This window comes from Choloepus didactylus, chromosome 12 (assembly GCF_015220235.1).
Source record: "Choloepus didactylus isolate mChoDid1 chromosome 12, mChoDid1.pri, whole genome shotgun sequence".
Classification (NCBI taxonomy): Eukaryota; Metazoa; Chordata; class Mammalia; order Pilosa; family Megalonychidae; genus Choloepus; species Choloepus didactylus.
This window is the reverse complement of record NC_051318.1, coordinates 79698143-79722775: the sequence shown is the minus strand read 5'-3', so window position 1 is coordinate 79722775 and position 24633 is coordinate 79698143. Positions and strand designations below refer to the sequence as shown.

Below are 24633 nucleotides of genomic sequence, written 5' to 3'. Positions count from 1 at the left end.
ACTACTCAAGTGACAGTATAATGTTCTTGGTAAAGATCATAGACTCTGGAGCCAGCCTGTCAGATTTTTTGGCTGCCCCACATGACTTTGAAAAAGTTACTTCATCTCTCTTGCCTTGGTTTCCCCATCTTTAAAAATGGAAATAATAACACTGCCTACTTAGAAGCTTGCTGTGACAATTCAGTGTTTATATAGCTAATATTTAGATCACTACCTAGCACATCGCTAACAGTTTCATAATCCTCACTATTAATACACCATTTTTCTATCCAGCAGCTACCATTTCTTAGCTATGTTTTTACCGTCCCTAATAAATTTTCCAACAACTTATCACATTTGTTATTTCTAGGGCGGCACTTGCAGGTTGACTGAGAGATGAATATTAAGTTAGAGAGGAAGAGTTCTTCACTGAGGCCTTATATGTCACATTAAAGAGCTCAGGCACACACGGTCAGATATGCAATTTAGGTCACTCTTGTCATCTTGAGGGAGTGATAAAAAGTTATTATGAGAGTCCAGACAAGAGATGATGTGGGAAATAGCACTCTGATAGAAGGAATGGAGAAAAGGAGATAGATTCAAGAAATAATCAGAAAGTAAGATTGGAAGGGTAAAGCTACTCCTAAGAGAATATAGGAGTAGAAAAAGTTGGGGAGGAAAAATGAAGGGTTTAATTTGGGACATGTTGACTTTCAAGTACAAACAGGGAATCCTTATGAAAGTATTCAGTAGGTCACTGCATTAACTTGCCTCAACTTGAGGTGATACAGATATGTGGAGATAAAGATGGTAGTTGCAATCTTCAGAGGTGGTCATTTAAGTAAAGCTCTATATATAGAGGAGAAGAATAGTAGGTTCAGGAAAGAACCCTGAGAAATGACAATAGTGTAAGATAGGCAAAGGAAAAAAACACATAATAGAAATGGAAAAGGAAAGGTCAGGGGGGTATGAAAACTGAGAAAGTTTGATGTCACAGAAACAAGAAATCTTTGTTCTTCAAAGAGCAGCAGACAAAGTGAGTCAAGTAAAGCAGAAAAATCAAGTAAATTTCCAAGGACTAAAAAATAAGAACTATTGCTTGGGACAAAAATGGTCATTTCATAATGAAAAAGGATTTATAACAATCCTAAATGTATATGCATTTAATTGGAGAGGTTCAAAATACATGAAGCAAAAACAACTGATATTCCTGAAGGAAGAAATAAACAAATTCAAAATTGCAGATGAAGACTACAACCCTTCTCTCTCAGTAATTGTCAGAACAAGTAAACATAAAATCATAAGAGTAAACAAGATTTGAACAACACCATCAACCAACATGATCTATTTACCCTTTAAAAACCAATTCTAACAAAAGCATAATACACACAAAGCATTCAGAAAGACAGGCCACATTCTGAGACATAAAGCAAGACTCAAAAACCAAAAAGGATTGAAATCACACAAAATACAGTTACTGGCAAAAAGGAAACTAAATTACATAGCAATAACAAAGATATCTGGAAAATCCTCAAATATTTAAAAACCAAACAACATATATCTAAGTAACCCATGGGTCGAAGAAGAAACCAACAGAAAAATTAGAAAATATTTTGAAATGATTAAAAATAAAAACACAACATATTAAAATCAGTGGGATACAGCCAAAGCAGCAATCAGAGAGAAATTTATTGTATAAAATTCTTATATTAGAAAACAAAGATCTCAGCTTGATGATTTAAACTTCCACCTAACACATCCAAAACAACAAATAAAAGGAAGGAAATAAGAAAGATAAGAGTACAAATAAATGAAAACAAAAGCACTGTAAGAAAATTTTAAAGCTGGTTCTTTAAAAAGATCAATAAAATTGACAAACCTCTAGCCAGGCTAGTCAGGGAAAAAAAAAAAAAACAGAAGACACAAATTATCAATATCAGGATGGGATAAGGTGGCACCAATACAGATTCTACAGGAAAAAGATGAGGAAAAAGATAAGAAAATATCACAAACCACTTGATGCTCAAAATTCAACCACATAGATAAAATGAAAAAATTCCTTGAAAGACACAAACTTCCAAAGCTCCCTTAAGAAGAAACAGATAACCTGAATAGCCCTATATCTAGTAATAAAAATTTTAAAGAAGATAAGAATGGCAAGTAAGCACATAAAAAGATGCTCAACATCATTAGTCATATCTGTTAGTTTCTTACGAACAGGCACAACATACGACCCCCAAAAATGAAAATGTATGTCCACACGAAGACTTGTACTCAAATGTTCATAGCAGCTTTACTAATAATAGCCAAAACCTGGAAACAATACAAATTGTTGAATGGATAAACCAATTGTGGCACAATGTGGACAATGGAAAATGGAATACTACTCAGTAATAAAAGGAATGAATCACTGATAACACCCAACCACTAAATGAGTCTCAAAAGCATTTATGCTAAGTTAAAGAATCCAAACACAAAAGGCAATATCCTGTGTCATTCCATTTATATGAAATTCTAGAAACTGAAATACAGTTATATAAAATTCTAGAAACTGAACTATAGTTCAGAAAGCTGATCAGTGTTTGCCAGGGGAACAGGATGGGGGAAGCAGATTGACCGCAAAGAGGCTCAGAGGAAACTTTTCGGAATAATAGAAACATTCTATATCATGAATGTAGTGGATAAATGATTGTATACATTTGTATACAATTCATCAGATTCACCCTTAAAATTGATTCATTATATTATATGTAAATTATACCTCAATAAAAAGAAACAGTGCATGTTATCAATCCTACCACTAATATCATGATGGATGGTGTACCAAACATTTTAATATACATTAATCTGTCCCTTACACAAACCCTATAAAGAAGGATACCAAGGCTCAAATGCTAAATGATTTATGCAAAGACAGTAAACAAATAAGAGATTAAATTAGGGTGCTTAACACAAGCAATCAACTCACCAATAACACAAGACAATAGGCAAAAGGTGATGATAACCTAACAGCCCACAGCTCAAGTGAAGAGCCAGCAGCACTAATACAATAGTGAACCTTGTTCCTTTATCTGCCTCTCCCCGTGTATGTTTGTCTCTAGATTTCCCTGGCTCATATGTATTCTCCATTCTACAAGCTGCTGCCATTTTTGAGCACTGAACTGAGCCAACCATGTATTTAATGCTTTTCATGTTATGGTAGCCAGAATAATGGCCCCCCAAAGATGGGCATATCCTAATCCCTGCAACCTGTGAAAAAGTTACTTTAAATGGCAAAGAGAATTAAAGTTTCAGATAGAATTATGGTTGCTAATCAACTATCCTTAAAATAGGGAGGTTATTCTTGATTAGCCGGGGTGAGCCTGATATAATCACAGGGGTCCTAAAAGTGGAAGAGGGAGATAGGAGAATCAGAGAAATGGCAGCAGCCCAATGTTGACCACTTTGAAGATGGAAGAAGGGGCTATGAGCCAAGGAAAAGGGGTAGTCTCCAGAGGCTGCAAAAGACAAGAAAACAGTTTTTCCTTGTGGTGGTTTTGAACTGTGTGTACCCCAGAAAAACAAGTTCTTAAACTTAATCCATTCTGATGGGTGTGAACCATTTGTAAGCAGGAACTTTTGATATGGTTACCTTAAGTAAGGTGTGCCCAACTCAATCAGGATGGGTCCTATTACTGGAGTTCTTTATACGGGGAATGAAATTAAGGCAGCTAGAGAGAGAAAAGGGCAGGGGAAGCAAGAAGTTGAAAATCAAAAGAACCAGGAAGAGAAGGGAGAGGCCAGAAAAGGCTGTCATGTGCATTGTCACATGGCAGAGGAGCCCCTGGGTTCCAAGGATCACCAGCAGCCAGCCCCTGAATGCCAGACTTCAGGAAGAAAGCATTGCCTGGATGATGCTTTGATTCAGACTTCTCAGCATCAAGACCATGAACCAATAAATTCCTGTTGTTTAAGCCAACCCACGGCATGATATTTGCTTGAGCAGCAAAGAAAATTAACACTCCTCTAAAGCATCCAGAAGGGACGCTGCCAACCAACATCTTGATTTTACCCCATTGAGACCCATTTTGAACTTCTGACCTCCAGGACTGTAAGATAATAAATTTGTGTTGTTTTAAGCCACCAAATCTGCAATTTGTTACAGCAACAATAGGAAAGTAATACACATGCCATTTCTCATGTAGTCCTCACATAACCTTGTAAGACTGATATTTTTACTAATTCCATTTTAAGAAGGTGGGGAGAGGTGATTACAATGCTATAATCTCTTTCTTTTCAACGCTTGCCATGTCACCTGATGACTTCCTTTAGTTGCTGGTTATGCCAATGTTTGTTTTTCTAGCTAAAGCTGTGAACCATTTGTGGGTCATGAAATCAGTTTCGTGGATTGGTATCACCTTTTTTTTTTTTTTTTAATGGAATGGAGAAGAGGGAAGAGGAATGGAAAGGAATGAAAAAGAAAAGATCAGAGTTTATTATGCATAGAAATGTTAAATATTGTTCCAGTTTTGTTTCAACTGAGAGAGAGAAAGCATGTGTACATGTGTGTCCTGTGTATTTCTTACAGCGGGTGCTAGTCAGAGACTGAAGACCACTTCTACAGGTTAAACAAGGGATGGTAATAATGGCCGCAGTGAAATAAATAAGGGAAGAAGAAGATCAGTTAGGAGTACTGTACTTTAGACAAATTGTTGAGAGGGACAAGAAAGAAAAGCACAAGTCAGAAACAACTCCTAGACTGCAAAACACTTATTGACCTCTACATTCAGTTCCTTCCAACTTACCTGTTCAAACTTGTCTCTATTCTCTCCCTCCTCCCAACCATTTTGCCTCAGTGGGGAAAGTTTTCCTCTCATCCAGGCGATAAACAATGGAAGATTATAAACTAAAAAGATTTCTTCACCTTTGGATTTCTCTAGCACCATGGACTGTACTACATACTTGGAGAATGCTCGAGCATTTGTAGAACAAACACCATTTAAAGTGCATTATCCTCTGTCTAGAGATCCCAATACCATAGTAATCATTCATTCCTTTAACAGGACTGTGTCCTATGAAATTCAATTCTGACAGTAACTCAAAAAATATCCTTGAAATATGAAGTACTTTTGCAGGCCTTTAACAAAACAACTTAAAGAGATGGGTTTTTACCTTAATGTTTCCCACAGTGTTTCTTTTCAATGTTTCTAAAATACTGTTATTCAAATTTATGGCTACAGCAGAACACCATTCTTGTATGCTTTCTCTCAAGTTCTGCCCACAAAAGGTTATTCTCATTAAGAAGTTCTAAATTAAAAGCACATATGCAATGTACATTCACATTAAGAAAGTCTAAATTAGAAGCACATACGCAACGTATATGTTGTAGGTGTGGGAGTGGCAAACTTTAATTATAAAACATATTGCCGGCACCTATCAACGCACCAGTGGCAAATGCTTCCCCAAGCTCTAACACACCAGAAATAGTTTAAAGAGTCCTCAGAATATCCAGCTACCCTTTCCCTTCTGGCAGCTCCACACTGATCTGTAATATGCGTCCCCTGTAAGGCTCAGATGCAAATGTGTCACACCACCTCTCTGTCCACACATCAGGAAATGTTTTTAAAAGGACAGAATTGAATGTAGCAGTTTAACATACTTTAGCTTAAGTGAAACTCATCAAAACATTGTGAGGAAGGGAGGAATAAGTAATTCTGCATAACAAGTAAGCAAATAACAAATAATTGATTTCCCAAGGTCACAGATCTAATAAGTGGTGAAATGCTATCTTGCAACAAGTCTTCTGACTACAAATCCAGTGATCTTTCCATATGCATCAGTCAACAATGAGTAAGAAAAAATTTACTTTGGGAGTCTCCTATTCAAGGTAGCCATGCTTACTGTCTGACCTCCACAACAATGGATCCAGCTGCCTTAACTACATGCCTGTAAAGTCCTTCCATGGACTAAATCCCTGACTTACTCAGGGACAGGCTAAAGCACAAGATCAAGAGGGAGAGGGCTATTCAGTCATCAGCAAGTTACTATGAGGTGGGCAACAAGGAATCCAGGAGAAATGGCCAAGTTTACGTCTAAGATGAAAGCAGGGAGGGCAATAGCTAGCAATGCAGGCCGGTAGTCAGAGAGACCAACAGCATGTCCTTCTCAAAGTTTCCATATTCTGTGCAAAGGCAAGATTCCATCTCTGTGCAAAGGCCAGATTCCAACCAGCCCCTGATCCAAGAAAACCACAATATCAGGCAGTTTATCAAGGTGGTGACTCATTCTTTCTTTCATTCATTCAACAACAAATTCATTAAAATGCTCACTATATATGCCAAACAATGTGCAGAATAGTAGAAATATTACATTGCCTCTGCCTTCAAAAGGTTTAAACTAGTAAGAAAGACAGACAATAAACAATCTAATGCTTTGATAAAAATATGCACAGAGAACGCACTATGGTAGCAACCCAGAAGCCTCAAGGATTGTAAGGGTGCAGGAGAGGTAAGAAATGGGGGCAAGATGGAGGAGGAGGATTAGGAAAGGTTTCATTCAGAAGGAGCCTCATTATTAATACAAGATCAGAGCAAGATGGCTTCTGAGTGGCCTGGTGAAGCCACTCCCTGGGTAGACATTGCGGGATGGCAGTGTGTGAGGACAGAGTCCTGTAATGAAGGTAAGGGTAATGTTGGAAGGAATACAATGCAATGTCCTTAAAACAAGATGGAACTCAAAAAAATCACTGTGTGGAATACTATTCGACAATAAAAAGAAACCAAGTAATGATACATGCTACAACATGGTTGAAGCCTGAAACAAACTTGCTAAGTAAAATAAGCCAGCCACAAAAGACCACACATATACTGTAGAACTGCATTTGTGTGAAATGTCCAGAATAGGCAACCCTGTAGGCAGAGAAAGTAGACTGGTGGTTGCTAGGGATGGGGGATGGGGTTTCTTTTTGGGGTACTGAAAATGTTCTAAACTTGGTTGTGGTGATGGTTATACAACCCTGTGAATAATACTTAAAAAACAATGAATCATATATTTTAAATGGGTGAATTGTATATGTGAGTTATATCTCAATAAAGCTGTTAAAAATATATCATTGTATACTGTCATTAAAGTTCAAACATAGGTCAGAATAAAATAAGATGTTTAGGAGAGGAGTGTTTACTCTCTGCTCACTTCCAGATCTGGGTTGAACCAGTGTAAATCTGCAGAGAACTCAGCTGCTTTTCCTGTCCACCTAGAAGGAGAGTTTTCTCCCCAAACAGGCAGTCAGAAGTGGTGGTGGCGTGACTTTAGAGCCATAAAGAAAAGCCTGAACTGCCAGGTAACTCTTCTTGTCTCTTAGCATTTTAATAGTCCATTAGATCTGTCAGGAGGGCCCTTCTTTTTCTTTTTCTTTTTTTCTAAAACAGTTACTCTAAGAAGCCCATTACAGAAAGCCTCAAAGACTTGCAATTTGGGCCCAGGCAACAGCAGAGCTAAGATAGCTCTGAGAGACAAAGCAGTAAGTCTAGTGGCTGAGAACATTCGCTATGCACCACAACTTCCCAAGAAAAGGGGGGCGTCCCCTTACAGCCATCTTCCTGGAGGGCTGGAATGGCTCCTGCCTGGCATCAGCACCACAGCCCAGAGCTGCCCCAAACAACACAGTGTGACAGGAAGTGTTTCCAACAACACGTGCACACACCACAATATTGGGAGTGGACAACAGCCTTTTGCGTACCCACAGCTAATAGTCCCCAAGCTGGGAAGGCAGAGCTGTGTGAAAAGGGGGAAATTAACATGCTCCATTCAGCCATCCTTTCAGCAGGCTGGAAATGCCCCTACATGGCCCTGGGGCCCAGAACTTCCCTTGGCGAACAGTGCTCACCGATGACATAGCACAGTCTTCCCTCACCAGAGGACCTAGGAGGGCACGGCTTGGAAGAGGGACCCACTCACAAGTCCCAGGGATCATACGCCAATACCAATGACTTGTGGGTCAGCGGCAGAGACATACTGTGGCGATACCAAACTGAAGGATTAGACTTTTGCAACAGCTTTAAATCTCCAGGAACACCTGGGAGATTGGATTATTAAAGCCGCCCTCCCTCCCTAACTGCTCAGACACATGCCCCACATTTAGGGCAGGCAGCACGAACTACTCACACAAACTTGGTGCACCAATTGGACTCCACAAGACTCAGACCCTCACTCCCCACAAACACAAAGTTGGGGAGAACTGGCTTGAGGGTAATAGGAGGCTCGCGGATGCTACCTGCTGATTAGCTAGAGAAAGTGTACTCCACGAAGCTGTAGATCTGACAAATTAGAGATAAGTATTTGAATCAGTCTACATATCTTAAAATAACCCTATCAAGTTAAGCAAATGCCAAGAGGCCAAAAACAACAGAAAATTTTAAAGCATATGAAAAAAATAGACGATATGGATAACCCAAACCCAAACACCCAAATCAAAAGATAAGAGGAGACACAGTATTGGGAGCAATTAATCAAAGAACTAAAGACAAACAATGAGAACATGGCACAGGATATAAAGGACATGAAGAAGACCCTAGAAGAGCATAAAGAAGAAATTGCAAGAGTAAATTAAAAAAATAGGCGATCTTATGGAAATAAAAGAAACAGTCGACCAAATTAAAAAGATTCTGGATACTCTTAGTACAAGACTAGAGGAAACTAAACAGTGAATCAGCGACCTAGAGGATGACAGAACAGAAAATGAAAGAAAAGGGGAAAAAATCGAAAAAATTGAAATGGACCTCAGGGATATGATAGATAATATAACACGTCCAAATATAAGACTTATTGGTGTTCCAGAAGGGGAAGAAAGGGGTAAAGGTCTGGGAAGAGCATTCAAAGAAACTGTTGGGGAAAACTCCCTAAATCTTCTAAACACCATAAATACACAAATCATAAATGCCCAGCGAACTCCAAATAGAATAAATCCAAATAAACCCACTCCGAGACATATTCTGATCAGATTGTCAAATACTAAAGAGAAGGAGCAAGTTCTCAAAGCAGCAAGAGAGAAGCAATTCACCACTTATAACAGGAAACAGCATAAGACTAACTAGAGACTACTCACCAACCACCATGGAGGCAAGAAAGCAATGGCATGACATATTTAAAATTCTGAGACAGAAAAATTGTCAACCAAGAATTCTTTATCCAGAAAATCTTTCCTTCAAATTTGAGGGAGAGCTTACATTTTTCACAGACAAACAAACGCCGAGAAAATTTGCTAACAAGAGACCTGCCCTACTTGAGATACTAAAGGGAGCCCTACCGACAGAGAAACAAAGAAAGGAGAGAGAGAGATGGAGAAAGGTTCAGTACTAAAGAGATTCAGTATGGGTACGTTAAAGGACATTAAGAGAGAGAGGGAAAAAATATATCTGACAAACAAACCAAAGGACAGGATGGCTGATTCAAGAAATGCCTTCACAGAAATAACATTGAATGTAAATGGATTAAACTCCCCAATTAAAAGATATAAATTTGCAGAATGGATCAAAAAAAATGAACCATCAATATGTTGCATACAAGAGGCTCATCTTAGACACAGGGACACAAAGAATTTGAAAGTGAAAGGATGGAAAAAAATATTTCCTGCAAGTTATAGTCAAAAGAAAGCAGGAGTAGCAATATTACTCTCAGATTAAATAGACTTTAAATGCAAGGATGTTATGAGAGACAAAGAAGGCCACTACATACTAATAAAAGGGGCAATTCAACAAGAAGAAATACCATAAATATTTATGCACCCAATCAAGGTGCCACAAAATACATGAGACAAACACACTGTCAAAACTAAAGGAAGCAATGCATGTTTCCACAATAATTGTGGGAGATTTCAACACATCACTTTCTCCTATAGATAGATCAACCAGACAGAAGACCAATAAGGAAAGTGAAAACCTAAACAATCTGATAAATGAATTGGATTTAACAGACATATATAGAACATCATATCCCAAATCACCAGGATACACATTCTTCTCTAGTGCTCACGGAGCTTTCTCCAGAATAGACCATATGTGGGGACATAAAATAAGCCTCAATAAATTTAAAAATATTGAAATTATTCAAAGCACATTCTCTGACCACAATGGAATACAATTAGAAGTCAATAATCATCAGAGACTTAGAAAATTCACAAATACCTGGAGGTTAAACAACACTATCCTAAACAACAAGTGGGTTAAAGAAGATATAGCAAGAGAAATTGCTAAATATATAAAGACGAGTGAAAATGAGAACACAAAATATCAAAACCTATGAGATGCAGCAAAAGTGGTACTGAGGCAGAAATTTATAGCACTAAACACATACATTAAAAAAAGGAAGGAAGAGCTAAAATCAAAGAACTAATGAAGCAATTAAAGAGGCTAGAAAATCCTAAAGCAAGCAGAAGAAAAGAAATACCAAGGATTAAAGGAGAAATCAATGACATAGAGAACAAAAAAACAATAGCAAATAAATAACACCAAAAATTAGTTCTCTGAGAAGATCAACAAGATTGACAAGCCCCTAGCTAGACTGACAAAATCAAAAAGACAGAAGACCCATATAAACAAAATAGTGAATGAGAAAAGTTACATTACTGCAGATCCCGAAGAAATTTAAAAAATTATAAAGAGGATACTATGAACAACGGTATGCCAACAAACTGGATAATGTAGAGGAAATGGACAATTTCCTGGAAACATATGAACAACCTAGACTGACCAGAGATGAAACAGAAGACCTCAACAAACCAATCACAAGCAAAGAGATCCAATCAGTCATCAAAAAGCTTCCCACAAACAAATGCCCAGGGCCAGACGGCTTCACAGGGGAATTCTACCCAAGTTTCCAAAAAGAACTGACACCAATCTTACTTGAACTCTTTCAAAACATCGAAGAAACTGGAACACTACCTAATTCATTTTATGAAGCTAACATCAATCTAATACCAAAAACAGGAAAAGATGCTACAAAAAAGGAAAACTACAGGCCAATCTCCCTCATGAATATAGATGCAAAAATTCTCAACAAAATACTTGCAAATCAAATCCAAAGACACATTAAAAACATCATACACCATGACCAAGTGGGGTTCATTCCAGGAATGCAAGGATGGTTCAATATAAGAAAATCAATCAATGTATTACACCACATTAACAAATAAAAAGAGAAAAATCAAATGATCATCTCAATGGACACTGAAAAAGCATTCGACAAAATTCAACATCCCTTTTAGATTAAAACACTTCAAAAGGCAGGAATTGAAGGAAACTTCCTCAATATTATAAAGAGCATATATGAAAAACCCACAGCCAGCATAGTACTCAACGGTGAGAGACTGAAAGCCTTCCCTCTAAGATCAGGAATGAGACAAGGATGCTCTCTGTCACCACTGTTATTCAACAATGTGCTAGAAGCGCTAGCCAGGGCAATACGGCAATACAAAGAAATAAAAGGCATCCAAATTGGAAAGGAAGAAGTAAAACTGTCATTATTTGCAGATGATATGATCTCATATCTGGAAAACCCCGAGAAATCGACAATACAGCTACTAGAGCTAATAAACCAATTTAGCAAAGTAGCAGGATACAAGATTAATGCACACAAGTCAGTAATGTTTCTATATGCCAGAAATGAACAAAGTGAAGAGACACTCAAGAAAAAGATAATATTGTTAATAGCAACTAAAAAAATCAAGTACCTAGGAATAAACTTAATCAAAGATATAAAAGACCTATACAAAGAAAACTACATAACTCTACTAAAAGAAACAGAAGGGGACCTTAAAAGATGGAAAAATATTCCATGTTCATGGATAGGAAAGCTAAATGTCATTAAGATGTCAATTCTACCCAAACTCATCTACATTCAATGCAATCCCAATCAAAATTCCAACAACCTACTTTGCAGACTTGGAAAAGCTAGCTATCAAATTTATTTGGAAAGGGAAGATGTCTCGAATTGCTAAAAACACTAAAAAAGAAAAACGAAGTGGGAGGACTTACACTCCCTGACTTTGAAGCTTATTATAAAGCCACAGCAGCCAAAACAGCATGGTACAGGCACAAAGACAGACATATTGATCAATGGAATCGAATTGAGAATTCAGAGCTAGACCCCCAGATCTACAGCTGACTGATCTTTGATAAAGTTCCCAAAACCACTGAACTGGGATATAACAGTCTTTTCAACTTTTCAACAAATGGGGCTGGGAAAGTTGGATATCCATTTCCAAAAGCATGAAAGACCCTTATCTCACACCCTACACAAAAATTAACTCAAAATGGATCAAAGGTCTCAATATAAAAGACAGTACCGTAAAACTCCTAGGATAATGTAGGGAAACATCTTCAAGACCTTGTATTAGGCGGCCAATTCCTAGACCTTATACCCAAAGCACAAGCAACAAAAGAGAAAACAGATAAATGGGAACTCCTCAAGCTTAGAAGTTTCTGCACCTCAAAGGGATTTCTCAAAAAGGTGAAGAGGCAGCCCACTCAATGGGAAAAAATTTTTGGAAACCATGTATCTGATAAAAGACTGATATCTTGCATATATAAAGAAATCCTACAACTCAATGACAATAGTACAGACAGCCCAATTATAAAATGGGCAAAAGATATGAAAAGACTGTTCTCTGAAGAGGAAATACAAATGGCCAAGAAACATATGAAAAAATGTTCAGCTTCACTAGCTATTAGAGAGATGCAAATTAAGACCACAATGAGATACCATCTCACACCAATTAGAATGGCTGCCATTAAACAAGCAGGAAACTACAAATGCTGGAGAGGATGTGGAGAAATTGAAACTCTTATTCATTGTTGCTGGGATTGTATAATGGTTCAGCCACTCTGGAAGACAGTCTAGCGGTTCCTTAGAAAACTAGATATCAAGTTACCCTTCACTCGATACCCTTCCAGCAATTGCACTTCTTGGTATATATCCGGAAGATCTGAAAAGAGTGACAAGAACAGATACCTGCACACCAAGGTTCATAGCAGCATTATTCACAATTGTCAAGAGATGGAAACAACCCAAATGTCCTTCAACAGATGAGTGGATAAATAAAATATGGTATATACACATGATGGAATACTATGTGGCAATAAGAAGGAACGATGTCGTGAAACATGACAACATGGATGAACCTTGAAGACATAGTGCTAAGCGAAATAAGCCAGGCACAAAAGGAGAAATATTATATGCTACCACTAATGTGAGCATTGAAAAATGTAAAATAAATGGTTTATAATTCCCACAGAATGTAGGGGAACTAGCAATAGAGAGCAATTAATGAAGGGGGAATGATAACCCCAAAAGAACAGATAAGCTATCGTGGGTAAATTTAACGTTCTGGGAATGCCCAGGAATGACTATGGTTTTTTAATTTCTGGGGGGTATGGTAGGAACAAGTTCACAGAAACGTTGCTATATTAGGTTATTTTCTTGAGGTAAAGGAGGAACATGTTGGAAGTAAAGTACTTATTTTAGGTTAAAAAAAAATTGCAGATGATCTTCTTATTGGGCTTATGAAGCCATTTGAAGGCTAGAGAAGTCAGCACAGTAAGTGAATGGGATTTGGAACTATGTGGAACAAGAGTCAAGTTATGGCTGTACTACCTGCTAGCTGTATATTCTTGGACAAGCTATTTACATAATCCATCTGAGCCCCAATGTCCTCATTTGTAAGATGAAGACAGTAGCTAACTTGCAGGGTAAGAAAACATATATGTAGTCTCATAAGGGCTCCATATTGCTACCATTTTTTATAAGTACTATCATATGAAAAATAAATGTTAGCCAGAAAATTTTACATAAATATATTTTATAGAAACTGTCCAGAGGAATAAAACTAATATTCTAATTCAAGTTTTTAAACCTTCATGTCCCAGTGTATGTCTCACTCATGTTTACATGTCCACTTTACCCAGGTGCTAAGAGGGCCCTCTGGATATCAGAGGTTGTAACCATCTTTTGAATGCTTACGTAGTAGTTCTATGCACCCTGCTTTGAACCTGACGTGATGAAGGTGAATTTCAAAACCGGAATGATCAAGTGCCATGCTTTTTTCCTCTATATCATACTTCTATTTTTGGTGTTATTCTTATTTTGGGGTTTTGTTGCTATTCTTGTTTCTCCTTTGCTATTAAACAGGATTACAATAACATTAAATTAACTGTATAATTACATTATATTAAACAGACATCTGTTCAAAAATATTTTTCTAGGAAAAATCTACTTGAATATTCAAGAATCTGTAATGGTCCTATAAAGTGATAGTTACTTATAAGGAAACCCTATTATTTTCAACATGCAGAACATATCCTAAGGCATGGCTTGGTTCTCACATTTTTGAGCAAAAGCTTTTTTTTTTTTTTTTTTAAATTAAATTCAGTTTTATTGAGATATATTCCCATACCATACAATCATCCATGGTGTACAATCAACTGTTCACAGTACCATCATATAGTTATGCATTCATCATTCCAATCTGTTTTTTAACATTTTCCTTACACCAGAAAGAATAAGAATAAAAAATAAAAGTGAAAAAGAACACCCAAATCATCCACCCCCACCCTATTTTTCATTTAGTTTTTGTCCCCATTTTTCTACTCATTGAGCAAAAGCTTTTAATATACATGCATGATATTTCAGTCTGTTTTACTTTAATTAGCAACTATATATTTCTGAAAAACTGACATGCCTTTAGTTATTTTTTCAACCTCATTTTAAAGTGTGCAATTCACCCCCAAAGAATGAGAGCTGATTTGAATGATTCAAAGTTGACTAACAATTTGTAATCAAACATATTTTTTAAATTAACATATTGACTATTCCCATTTACTGTTTAAAAGCAACAATTTAATGTATTTTACCAGTTCTGCCTCTTATTTTAGCACTACAAAAATAGTACATCTCCAGAGCATGCAGTTTTAAGCAATTTCAAAGGAAGGTGTTAGCACAGCAAGCCATCAACATTACAGTTAGTTAAGATTCACAACAAAGGGAACACTGAGGATAGCCTTACCATATCATCTGTCAGTGTCCTAATATTTAAGTGCTGCAAAAGAAAGAAACCAATGATATCAGTAATTTATAACAGCTTTATTCTATTTTAATCAATGGAGTACATCTAAAATCCTACAATTCTAAGTTGAATATAATTAAATTTGAGTTTAATAAAAATGCATTCTATATTGTTTTAATCTCATTCTCAAAAAGATGGGTAAACGGTACCCTGAAAGCAGCAGTTTCAAATTTTTACTAAAATTTTTTGGCTTTGTATACCTCATAAAATAGAAACCTAATTTCAGTACAATAAATATATTCTTCCAATTATTAGTATTAGTTGTTGTTAATTTTGTGCACTTACAACTCAATGTATATAGAGATATATAATTGATTTTTAGGAAATTTTTTACATTATAAAACAATGAAACTTTAAATCTACCATGGCATGCAGCATAATAGATAATGAAGTGCTTTGTTGGCTTAATTAACTTAATTCTAGTAAGAAGAAGAGTACACTGAATGACTTTGCATCTTTAACATCAGTTTGATTTATCACAGTGATAATGGTAGACAGTTTTTCATTTCATTGCTAGCTTCTTAGAGAACACTTTTGCTGATTTCCTTGCTAGTCAAACATAAGGCCACTTTAGAAAGTGAATAAATTATTATTTTCCTTCAAAATGGGGTTCAAAAGAAAAAAATGAGTATTCAGGAAAAAAAAAAGAGAGAAATCTAAGTTTCATAAGAGTCAAGCAAGATTTTGTATTCAAATCAATTACCGGTTCTCCTGTCTCTTATACATTGTAGAATTAGATCCTTAAAAGGGTAGAGAAAGGGTCAAACACATTTTCTAAACAGTAAACCAAGTCTATCATGTTAAAAGTATAAAGGGGCATATGTTAGCAATCATCATCCAACAGAACAAGTAGCACATAGTTAAATTCAACATTTATTGAACAGGATGAACTTTACCATTCAGGTTTGTAAACTGTGGTACATACACCTTTTTGTTCATGTATCTACGGCAACAATGATCCAGTCTGTACAGTGTGCATGACTATTTCCAGATTCTCCTCTCCCTTTCTTTCACTAAGATGTTCTTTCTTCTAGTGCAGAAGATATAAAAATAACTAAAGGGACCCAAAACGTGCTTTTACATACTTAAGAGAATGTAGCCAAGTGAATGACCATTATTAGCCACACCACTAGGTTCCAGCGTAAACTGCCTGTTAAATTACAACTACCTTCTCTGACTGGGGACATGAAGAACAAGGGAGTAATAATGGATTAATTAGGGCTAGTATCTAATCCTTGGTTGTAATGTTTGCTATTTATCAGTATCTTCAGCCTTTGAAACTAACAAGAATGCACAATGGTCTTTAAGAGTAACTGTGATCCTGGGCAGAATTTTAAAATGTCTAGGATACTCAGGGTGGGTACTCAGGGCCAGTCATCCCCGTGTCATGTTCACGTTGTAGAATGAAGTCAAAACCTATGTGGCTGTTGAGTTTCCAGAGAAAGGAGTGACGGGAATGGCTGTGTGGGGCTCCCTTCCTCTGACTGCCTGCTGTCTATATCGTTTCTTGTCAAAAGAGGTTTCCAGCCCTATTGCATCTGGTTAACCACATCTCAATCATGTCAGTTAGTTCTCCAACCAGAGATATCCCCCCCAGACACTACCCATATCACTCCTGAAAGGGGTCATTTCAAGTTCCTGTGACAAGAAAAGAGGAATATAGCCAACTTCTGACGCACTAGCATGCCGTGGCCTAATGCATAAAAAGGCCAAAGAAATAAAGCATAAAGCTGAAATCCTACCTAGAATGGTATGCCACAATTAAAGAGAAAACATCTACTTAAACAAATGAAATGTTCCCAAATACCAGTTTGACTTGCCTGAAGAAAATGCCATAAAAATGATGTTAAAAAGAGAGAGAGTAGGAAGCAAGGCAAGATGACAAATGTTAAGGAGTCTGAAAAAACGAGATCAGGCTTCAACTAGAGATATGAACAAAACAGCCTTGGTTAGGACTAAGGTAAATCAGACTAAAGGGTAAATGACGATATGGACAGTATTTTTAAAACTTCAACTTCTGTGTTGAGACCAAAGAAGAGACATTTATTAGATGCAAAATCTATATTGTTTGTAACATACTATATGATCTAACTTGTATGGTCAGTTGATTCAAACAACATAATTACATGGAACGCTGAATAGGGAGTGAAATCCCAGAGTAATTTGCACAGAGAATAAAAATGTTTTTGCAAAGCCCCCTTTTTGGAAATATTAATTTTTGGTGGAAATATTAAATTTCCCCACCTGGGGAACTGATGATATTCTCACAAGCACTGGGGGCTGCCAATTTGGAAGGCTGAGCCCTCAATCTTGGAGCTTGCCCATACAAAGTTTGTTACTGCAAAGGAGAGGCTAAGCCTACTTAAAATGGTGCCTAAGAGTCACCCCTAGAGAATCTCTTTTGTTGCTCAGATGTGGCCTCTCTCTCTAAGCTAATTCTGTAGGTAAACTCACTGCACTCCCCCTACGTGGGACATGACTCCCAGGGGTATAGGTCTTCCTGGTAACGTGGGATATGACAAGTGGGATATGACAAGTGGCCCTAGCATCGTGGGATTGAGAAAGCCTTCTTGGATCCCCAAGTGGGAAGAGAAATGAAACAAAACAAAGTTTCAGTGGCTTAAGAGATCTCAAATAGAGTCGAGAGGTTATTCTGGAGGTAATTCTTATGCATTATATAGATATCCCTTTTTAGTTTTTAGTGTATTGGAATAGCAGGAAGGAAATACCTGAAACTGTTGAACTGCAACCCAGTAGTCTTTACTCTTGAAGACAGGATTGTATAACTATATAGCTTATACTGTGTAACTGTGTGATTGTGAAATCTTTGTGGCTCCCACTCCCTTTATACAGTTTATGGACAGATGAATAGAAAAATGAGGACAAAAAGTAAATGAATAATAGGGAGGGATAGAGTGCATAGGATGTTTTGGGTGTTCTTTTTTACTTTAATTCTTATTCTTTTATGTGTGTGGTAATGAAAATGTTCAAAAATTGATTGTGGTGATGAATGCACAACTATGTAATGGTACTGTGAACAATTGTACACAGTGGATGATTGTATGATATGTGAATATATCCCAATAAAATTGAATTTTAAAAAAAGAGAGAGGGAATAATGAAAATAGACAAACAATGTTAAGAGAAATGAGACGAGGGCCCATGCCAGATTTATGATCTAAAAGCCACCTAGAAAATACAGAAAGTAGAGTACTAGGTTGGAAAAGTAGGGGATTTAAGTTACAAATCCAGAAAATATAAATATCCAAGAGAAATATTTTTATATACTATTTAAAGGCCTAAAATTGGACAACCTTCTAAATTAGGGTTGGACTCCTAACTTTCAGGAAAAAGTATAATCACACTTGTGTAAAAATAGGACACACTAAGATCCACTTTTTTTTCATAATTTTTTTTTTAATATTCTTAAACTATCTCATTGAGGGTCTGGCTTTTAAAAGGATTAACTATTTTGTTAAATGCTTGACCTGTTTATACTTGTTTTTTAAAAACCACATAGTCACATATGTTAGTACAGTTATAATCTATATTATGATACACAGAAAAAGTGGTAATCATAAAAGAATTATAGTGCAGAGAAATAAGGCAACTCAAGGGCATGTGGGTGTGGAAAGTAAAACAGTCTAAGAGAAAAGCAAGAAACTAAGGTCAAGTTCATTATTCCTTCTCTTCTAGAAAACTTCCCTATTGATTCTCACCACCAGCAAGAGAAGCCAGTAGGGCAGGAAATGACAGCAAATTCAAGGGCCCGTGACAGGAATGGAGACACTGACTAACAGAGTAAGCAGCTGGAAAACTGATCTATGAATTTTGTTTCTATATCAAAACAGTAAAGTCAGAATACGTTTCATTTAAAGATTTAGCTTTCAGAAAACAGAGATTACAAACATGCAGTCTCAAAGAAAACAGTACAGACCTGTTAGCTTTAAACATCTAAACAGATTAAAGCAGTAGTAATTTCCCCTAAAAACTGAAATTTCCAATCATAGTCAAGTTCAAGCATGACTTATTGAAAAATAAAATAAATAAACACTAAATAGTGGGAAAATGGAAAGGCTGGCAGTCTTTTTTAGGCTGTCTGAAGGTTAATATTAAATGTATCATTAAAAGGTTTACAGTATCTCAAGGTCCTTTCTGTTTAAATTATACTTCCAAAAAGATGACTACCCTTTAAATTAAAATTGCTACCTAAAAGACAGAAAGAGAATCCTCAGACAATTCTGTAGGGCTTTTCTCTTACCTTTATAGATACACAATTACAGGGGTAATAGCCTTAATTTTAAAAAGAGAAAAATTTCATTATACAAAAATATTGCTTTTATACTGGTAACTTGAGGTACTGTTAAAATGTCTGATTAACTAAGACACTTAAAAACTGGAAAAGTACCTCTCTTTTATAGCCACCAGAAATATCCTTTACTATCTTCCAGTTGAGGAAAATAGGAATTGCACACATCAATCCAGTTCATGAGTAGCATTTGCTGTCATCCACTCCACAAAGGAAACAGAAACATAAAATTGACTATTAAATGAAAGTAAATAAAAACACCTTAAAAAAAAACCTGATAGCAACTTTTTGAGGTTGTATTTGGAAAAAAAAAGAAGAAAAAGAAAAAAAAGGCATACAGTTTTAAACATATTAAAACATTCACACCTAAAAGTGACTTTTGACTGACTACCTGGTCTGTGATTCTGTAGGTGTAATTAATGCTTTGTAACATTGGATAGAATAAAACTGATAATATCAAAATATAAACAGTTCTGTACACAAGACCAACAGTAATTGGTTAAGCTATGATATTAAAGAGCATTGGGGCTCTTTTCCTAAAGTTCTCTCTCATATATGGAGCCCAAAAGCTCCCTTCTTTCTGTTGCCCTATGTTTCTCAACTTGATAATTCTATTTGCTCTCTAAAAAAGCAAGGAACCCCAAATATATACAGAAAACAATGTTTTCTGCTAGTGACAGTTCCTATGATGTATGGACAAGAGGATCACTCTGGGATTGAAAGAGAAAAAAGTCTTCATAGATTTTTCCTCAAAAGAACACAGGATCAAAAAAAAAAAAAAAAAAGGTAGAAACACTGAACTTAGGTCTCTATGTTCCCATTTAAGCAATGCATCAAAACTTTTATTGAAGATAGTACATGCTTTCAAAAACACAGATCTAGAGCTTTCAATGCACTGTGCCAAACACTGTAAATATCAAGAGGTCTTAGGAAACAGTCCCTCTCCCACCCAACTCAGTCCACAAGCAGATAATAAAGAACAGATAAATTATATAATCATACAAAGAACATGCAAACCCCTGAAGTCCACAAGCAATGAAAAAAATTTCAAGCCATAGCCTAAGACTTTAGCATATTTTATGTTCTCTTATGTTCTCTTTCATTGGCTAGCACCTTTGAACTAGCAGGTCAATGGGGCGACAGATCTGTCCATTTATGTTACTAGGTACATGACAGCCACCGCCAGGTACCAAGCTAGTAGGCTTGACTCAATTTATCATTGTTGTTGGAGCCAAATGTATATTAATTTTTTAAAATAATTTTTGGCTATTACAGTCTAATCCCTTTAAACTTCCATCATTTAACTGGGTCACCATGAGGGATTACCAACAAAAAGAAAAACTGTTAAGATTAAAGCCTCCTAACATACTTGTCTCAGACCCAATTTTCGTAGATTGTACTCTCCACCAGCTGGTTTTCATCTTCTTCTCGTGCACAAGAATCATGTGAAGATTTTTTTCCACCTCCCAAATGCTGATGGGGTAGGTCTGAGGTGGAATTTAGAACCGGCCTGCTTCAGGGGCCTCTCTGTGAGGCAGCTGTAGCTACCCCAGACCCTTTGAGAAACCCTGCTCCACACACCACCTCTACCAGCCACTAAACATCCCCTCGGCCTGCACACCTATGAATTTCTTGTCATATAATTCACTTAAAAAAAAAGACATCCCTGAAACAAGATCAATGAAAGGTACAGATAAAAAGTACAAGATGATTTCAAAGAAGTGAGAGACAGGGGCTGTGAGAGTTGGCACAGGCTTTACATGCCATCAAAGAAGTTACAGGTACCAATTAGGATTATTTTAAGAGAATTCATTGGTCTCTGGTGTGAGAGATAAATTACCAATTTCATCATTATTTAAATGCTTAGTCTATCTCTGAGGTACAATCACTTAATCTCATAAGCACATACATAGTACCTAAGTATCCAAGTTTTTCGTTATATCAAACTATGACACGACACTATTTGCCTGACAAGATGAGTAAACGACAGGTTAGTGACTAATACATCAAAGTTATACCTTAAGGGAAAAAAGCAAGTATCAGTTTTCTCTTAATCATAATTTATGGTTAATGATCATTTATGAAAGTGTTACATTCTCCTAAAACCCAGATTATTCCTTTCCACCAGCACATTTATGAATATGTACTTTAACCTAATCACATTTGTGGTTTCATCACCAACTGTAGAGAAATGGGGATATAAGGTAATATTACTGCTAACCATGACACTAAACACACCTGCAGAGTCTAAGGGTCAACTCGCTGGCAACTGCACAACACACCTATGTGTAGAAATACCATTCTTCAAGGGCTCCGGATTTAACAATATCTCAAAAGCTCCAAAAATAACACTGAAGCTTTCATGGCACTGAGGACAAGACTACAGGTGGCTTTTGATAATGTAAAGATAGCTTTTAAGTTGACTGATTCTAGCCATGTCATTTTCTGAGTATGAGATGGAGAAAAGTGAGAGGAGATGTTAGGAACAGGTGAGAATTAGGAAAAGCTCTCAGCCTCTTTTAATCTGTTCATTTCCATTACCCATTATCCAAGGCTTCTCTACTCTCCCGCATCCCAGAATCCAGACCCCCCTTCTACATAATTCTTACATTATGAAAGGACAGTCATCAAGAAAGATCAGCTTTCAGGAGGATAAGGCACATTCTAGCATCCACAGAAGTGGAGAAAAGAAATTCATTTTTATAAAAACAAAAGAACATTTTCAAAAGGATTAAAAAGTTGCAATATACCTGCTAGGAAAAGCCAATTGTCAAACTGTTGCTTGGAAAGCTCAACTAGATTACAAATTACAGGGGCCAGGCACCTAAGAAGTCATTTTTCACTCTAACATAATTCCAGCATTCTTTCTCAATAAACTTATGCAACACTGAGTTCAAAAAAAAGGGAAAATATAAAGGTTAATTCTAGCATCATAGTTTTAATACCTATTTTAAGACGTTCTCTTCTACTGTCCCAGTTCTTTTTCCCTATAAGAATACACCAAACCTCTTCTGCAATACAGAGAAGAGCAATTCAAATCCTCACACCACTTTACAAGTAGGTTTGGTTCTAGGTCACAAGAATTCAAGACTTTTTTCATTGTCTGAAAAAGGCTAAAAAGCAATTAAATTATTTGCTACAAAGAATTTACTATGGTACCAGAGTTCCCAGAACCACCTTGAAGCTTACCCAAACTACTAGGTTACTTCTGAGAGTGCCTCAGCCTTCTAGGTATCTTGTCAAAGACACAAATTTAGACTGGATATTCCTTAGGCTAATAAAGCACCACATATTTCACACATGCTTGAAGGGAATTTTATTTGTTAACATTCTAGCTTCACCATAAGGGAAGGAAATTTGGTTAAGACATTCATAGAGAAAATTTTGGTAAAAGAAATCCTATGTCCATACTCATTAACCTAGTAATTCTACTTCTAGAATCTATACTTACGAAATCAGAATATGGCCAAAGGTTTGTCTGTGACACTACACGGTTATTTTAAATAGCTGGAACTGTAATCAACCTAAAATTCCCAAAACTTGGGAAAGATTAAATAAATTATCACTCTGTCAAATGGACTATAATGACATGGGAAAGTGTTTATCATATGACGTTACATGAAAAATATATTTAAAATTGCATAGACAATATAATTCCAACTTAATTAATACACACACATTTATGGAAAAAATAAGACAGGGACCATTGTTAATTACATATATATCTGATTTGTGGGATTGGGGGCAATTTTTCCATCCTTTTCTACATTTTCCCAATTGTCTATAATGAGCATATTTAATTTTATAACGATAAAAGCTTTTTTTTTTTAAGTTACCACAGATAATATTTTTCACACAAGCAGAAATATAGATTAGTTCCTTTTCAAATACAAATGTATGTGTCAGTCAATAAAAAAAAAGAAAATCTGAGAATCAAATAAATACTGTGAGCACAGACTTTTTAAGAGGCTGGGCTTTTGCAGGGGGTTAGGGGGAGGCATGTTTTCAAGTATGCCAGAATATATTAAGTATATTATTCATTTGTTTTCTAATTCCCATATATAAATTAACCAGTCTCAAAAGCTCCTTGGCTTTTTGAATTATTGATGTTGTCACCTGCAAGAGACTTAATTCCAAGAAAAATACACGAATCACTACATTACAAGCACAAATCCTTTTGACACAAATTCAATTCTTGTGGCAACAATAGTATATTGACTTAGAGTTATTTTTATATTTTATGACACTTATTACTGGCAGAGATAAAAGAAATCTATCTTTTTTTATTGTAAATGTAAACAATATCATGCCATCTTGAGAAAGTTAAGGTAAATACCACTCACTTTATAATACCCTAACATAAATGAGGACATGATAACAAAATATAAGAAATAGAACATCAGACCAACGATTTTTCCAGCAAGACCCAGTCTCATAACCCTAATTTTTTTCCCCCAATAAACAATATAATTAGGCTGCCACCATTTGCAAGACACTACATTAAACAGAGGACCCAGTCCCAGCCCTTAGGAGCTTACAACCAAAACAGAACAAGTTAAGTAAGCAAATAACCAAAATATAGGATGGTGGCCTTCAATGGTGAATGGAAAGAAAAGACAGTCTCTACTTACTAATTATATATGATTAAATACATGCTAATTAACATGCAAGCATATAGCAGTGACCTAAGACTAAAGTCTAATAAAAGTTTAGCCCTGGGCAGAACCTAAGACGGCAGCTAGGTGAGACAGGGCAAAAAAATGCCTCTGAAAAATACTAGATAAAAACCAGGAAGTGACCCAGAACACCACTTCCAGCGTAGCACAAGCCAGACAAGGTCTGCTAAATCCACAGGGAACGTGCATTTGGTGAAACCAGGAGCCTGCATTCTGAAACAAGTGAGTAAACCAGCTGAAAGTCCAGCAGCCACGCTGCGGTGTGGGGAAACAGTGGCTGGCATTTGGAGATGGACTAGTTCTTTAAAATAAAAAGCCCGAGAGCGGCTGCAGATACGACAGGGAGAGCCGCGCATTGAAGCACAGCAGGAGCGGGCTGGGCTAACGCCTCCATGTCTGGAGTGGAGGATACCCCTTCCCACACCCACTGCTAACTGTCTTGAGACCAGGGGAGCAGAGGGGAGCCAAAAGGAGGAAAAAAACGCATTCCTTGCAGCCATCCCCCTAGCGGGCAAGAGACTCTCCTGCCCGGGGCCAGACCCACAGCCCAGAGCCGCGCCAAGAAACCCAGTGCA

The 24633-nt window shown here is 36.7% G+C and overlaps 1 protein-coding gene across 1 annotated transcript in view; it reads right to left on the bottom strand.

Annotated features, from left to right (window-relative positions):
• Positions 1-24633, bottom strand: part of DIAPH3 (diaphanous related formin 3) — a 584600-nt gene that overhangs the window by 540543 nt on the left and 19424 nt on the right. Inside the window, exon 2 of the mRNA XM_037800254.1 lies at positions 15014-15046. Coding sequence (XP_037656182.1) covers positions 15014-15046 — 33 coding nt within the window. The remainder of the gene's footprint in view (positions 1-15013; positions 15047-24633) is intronic.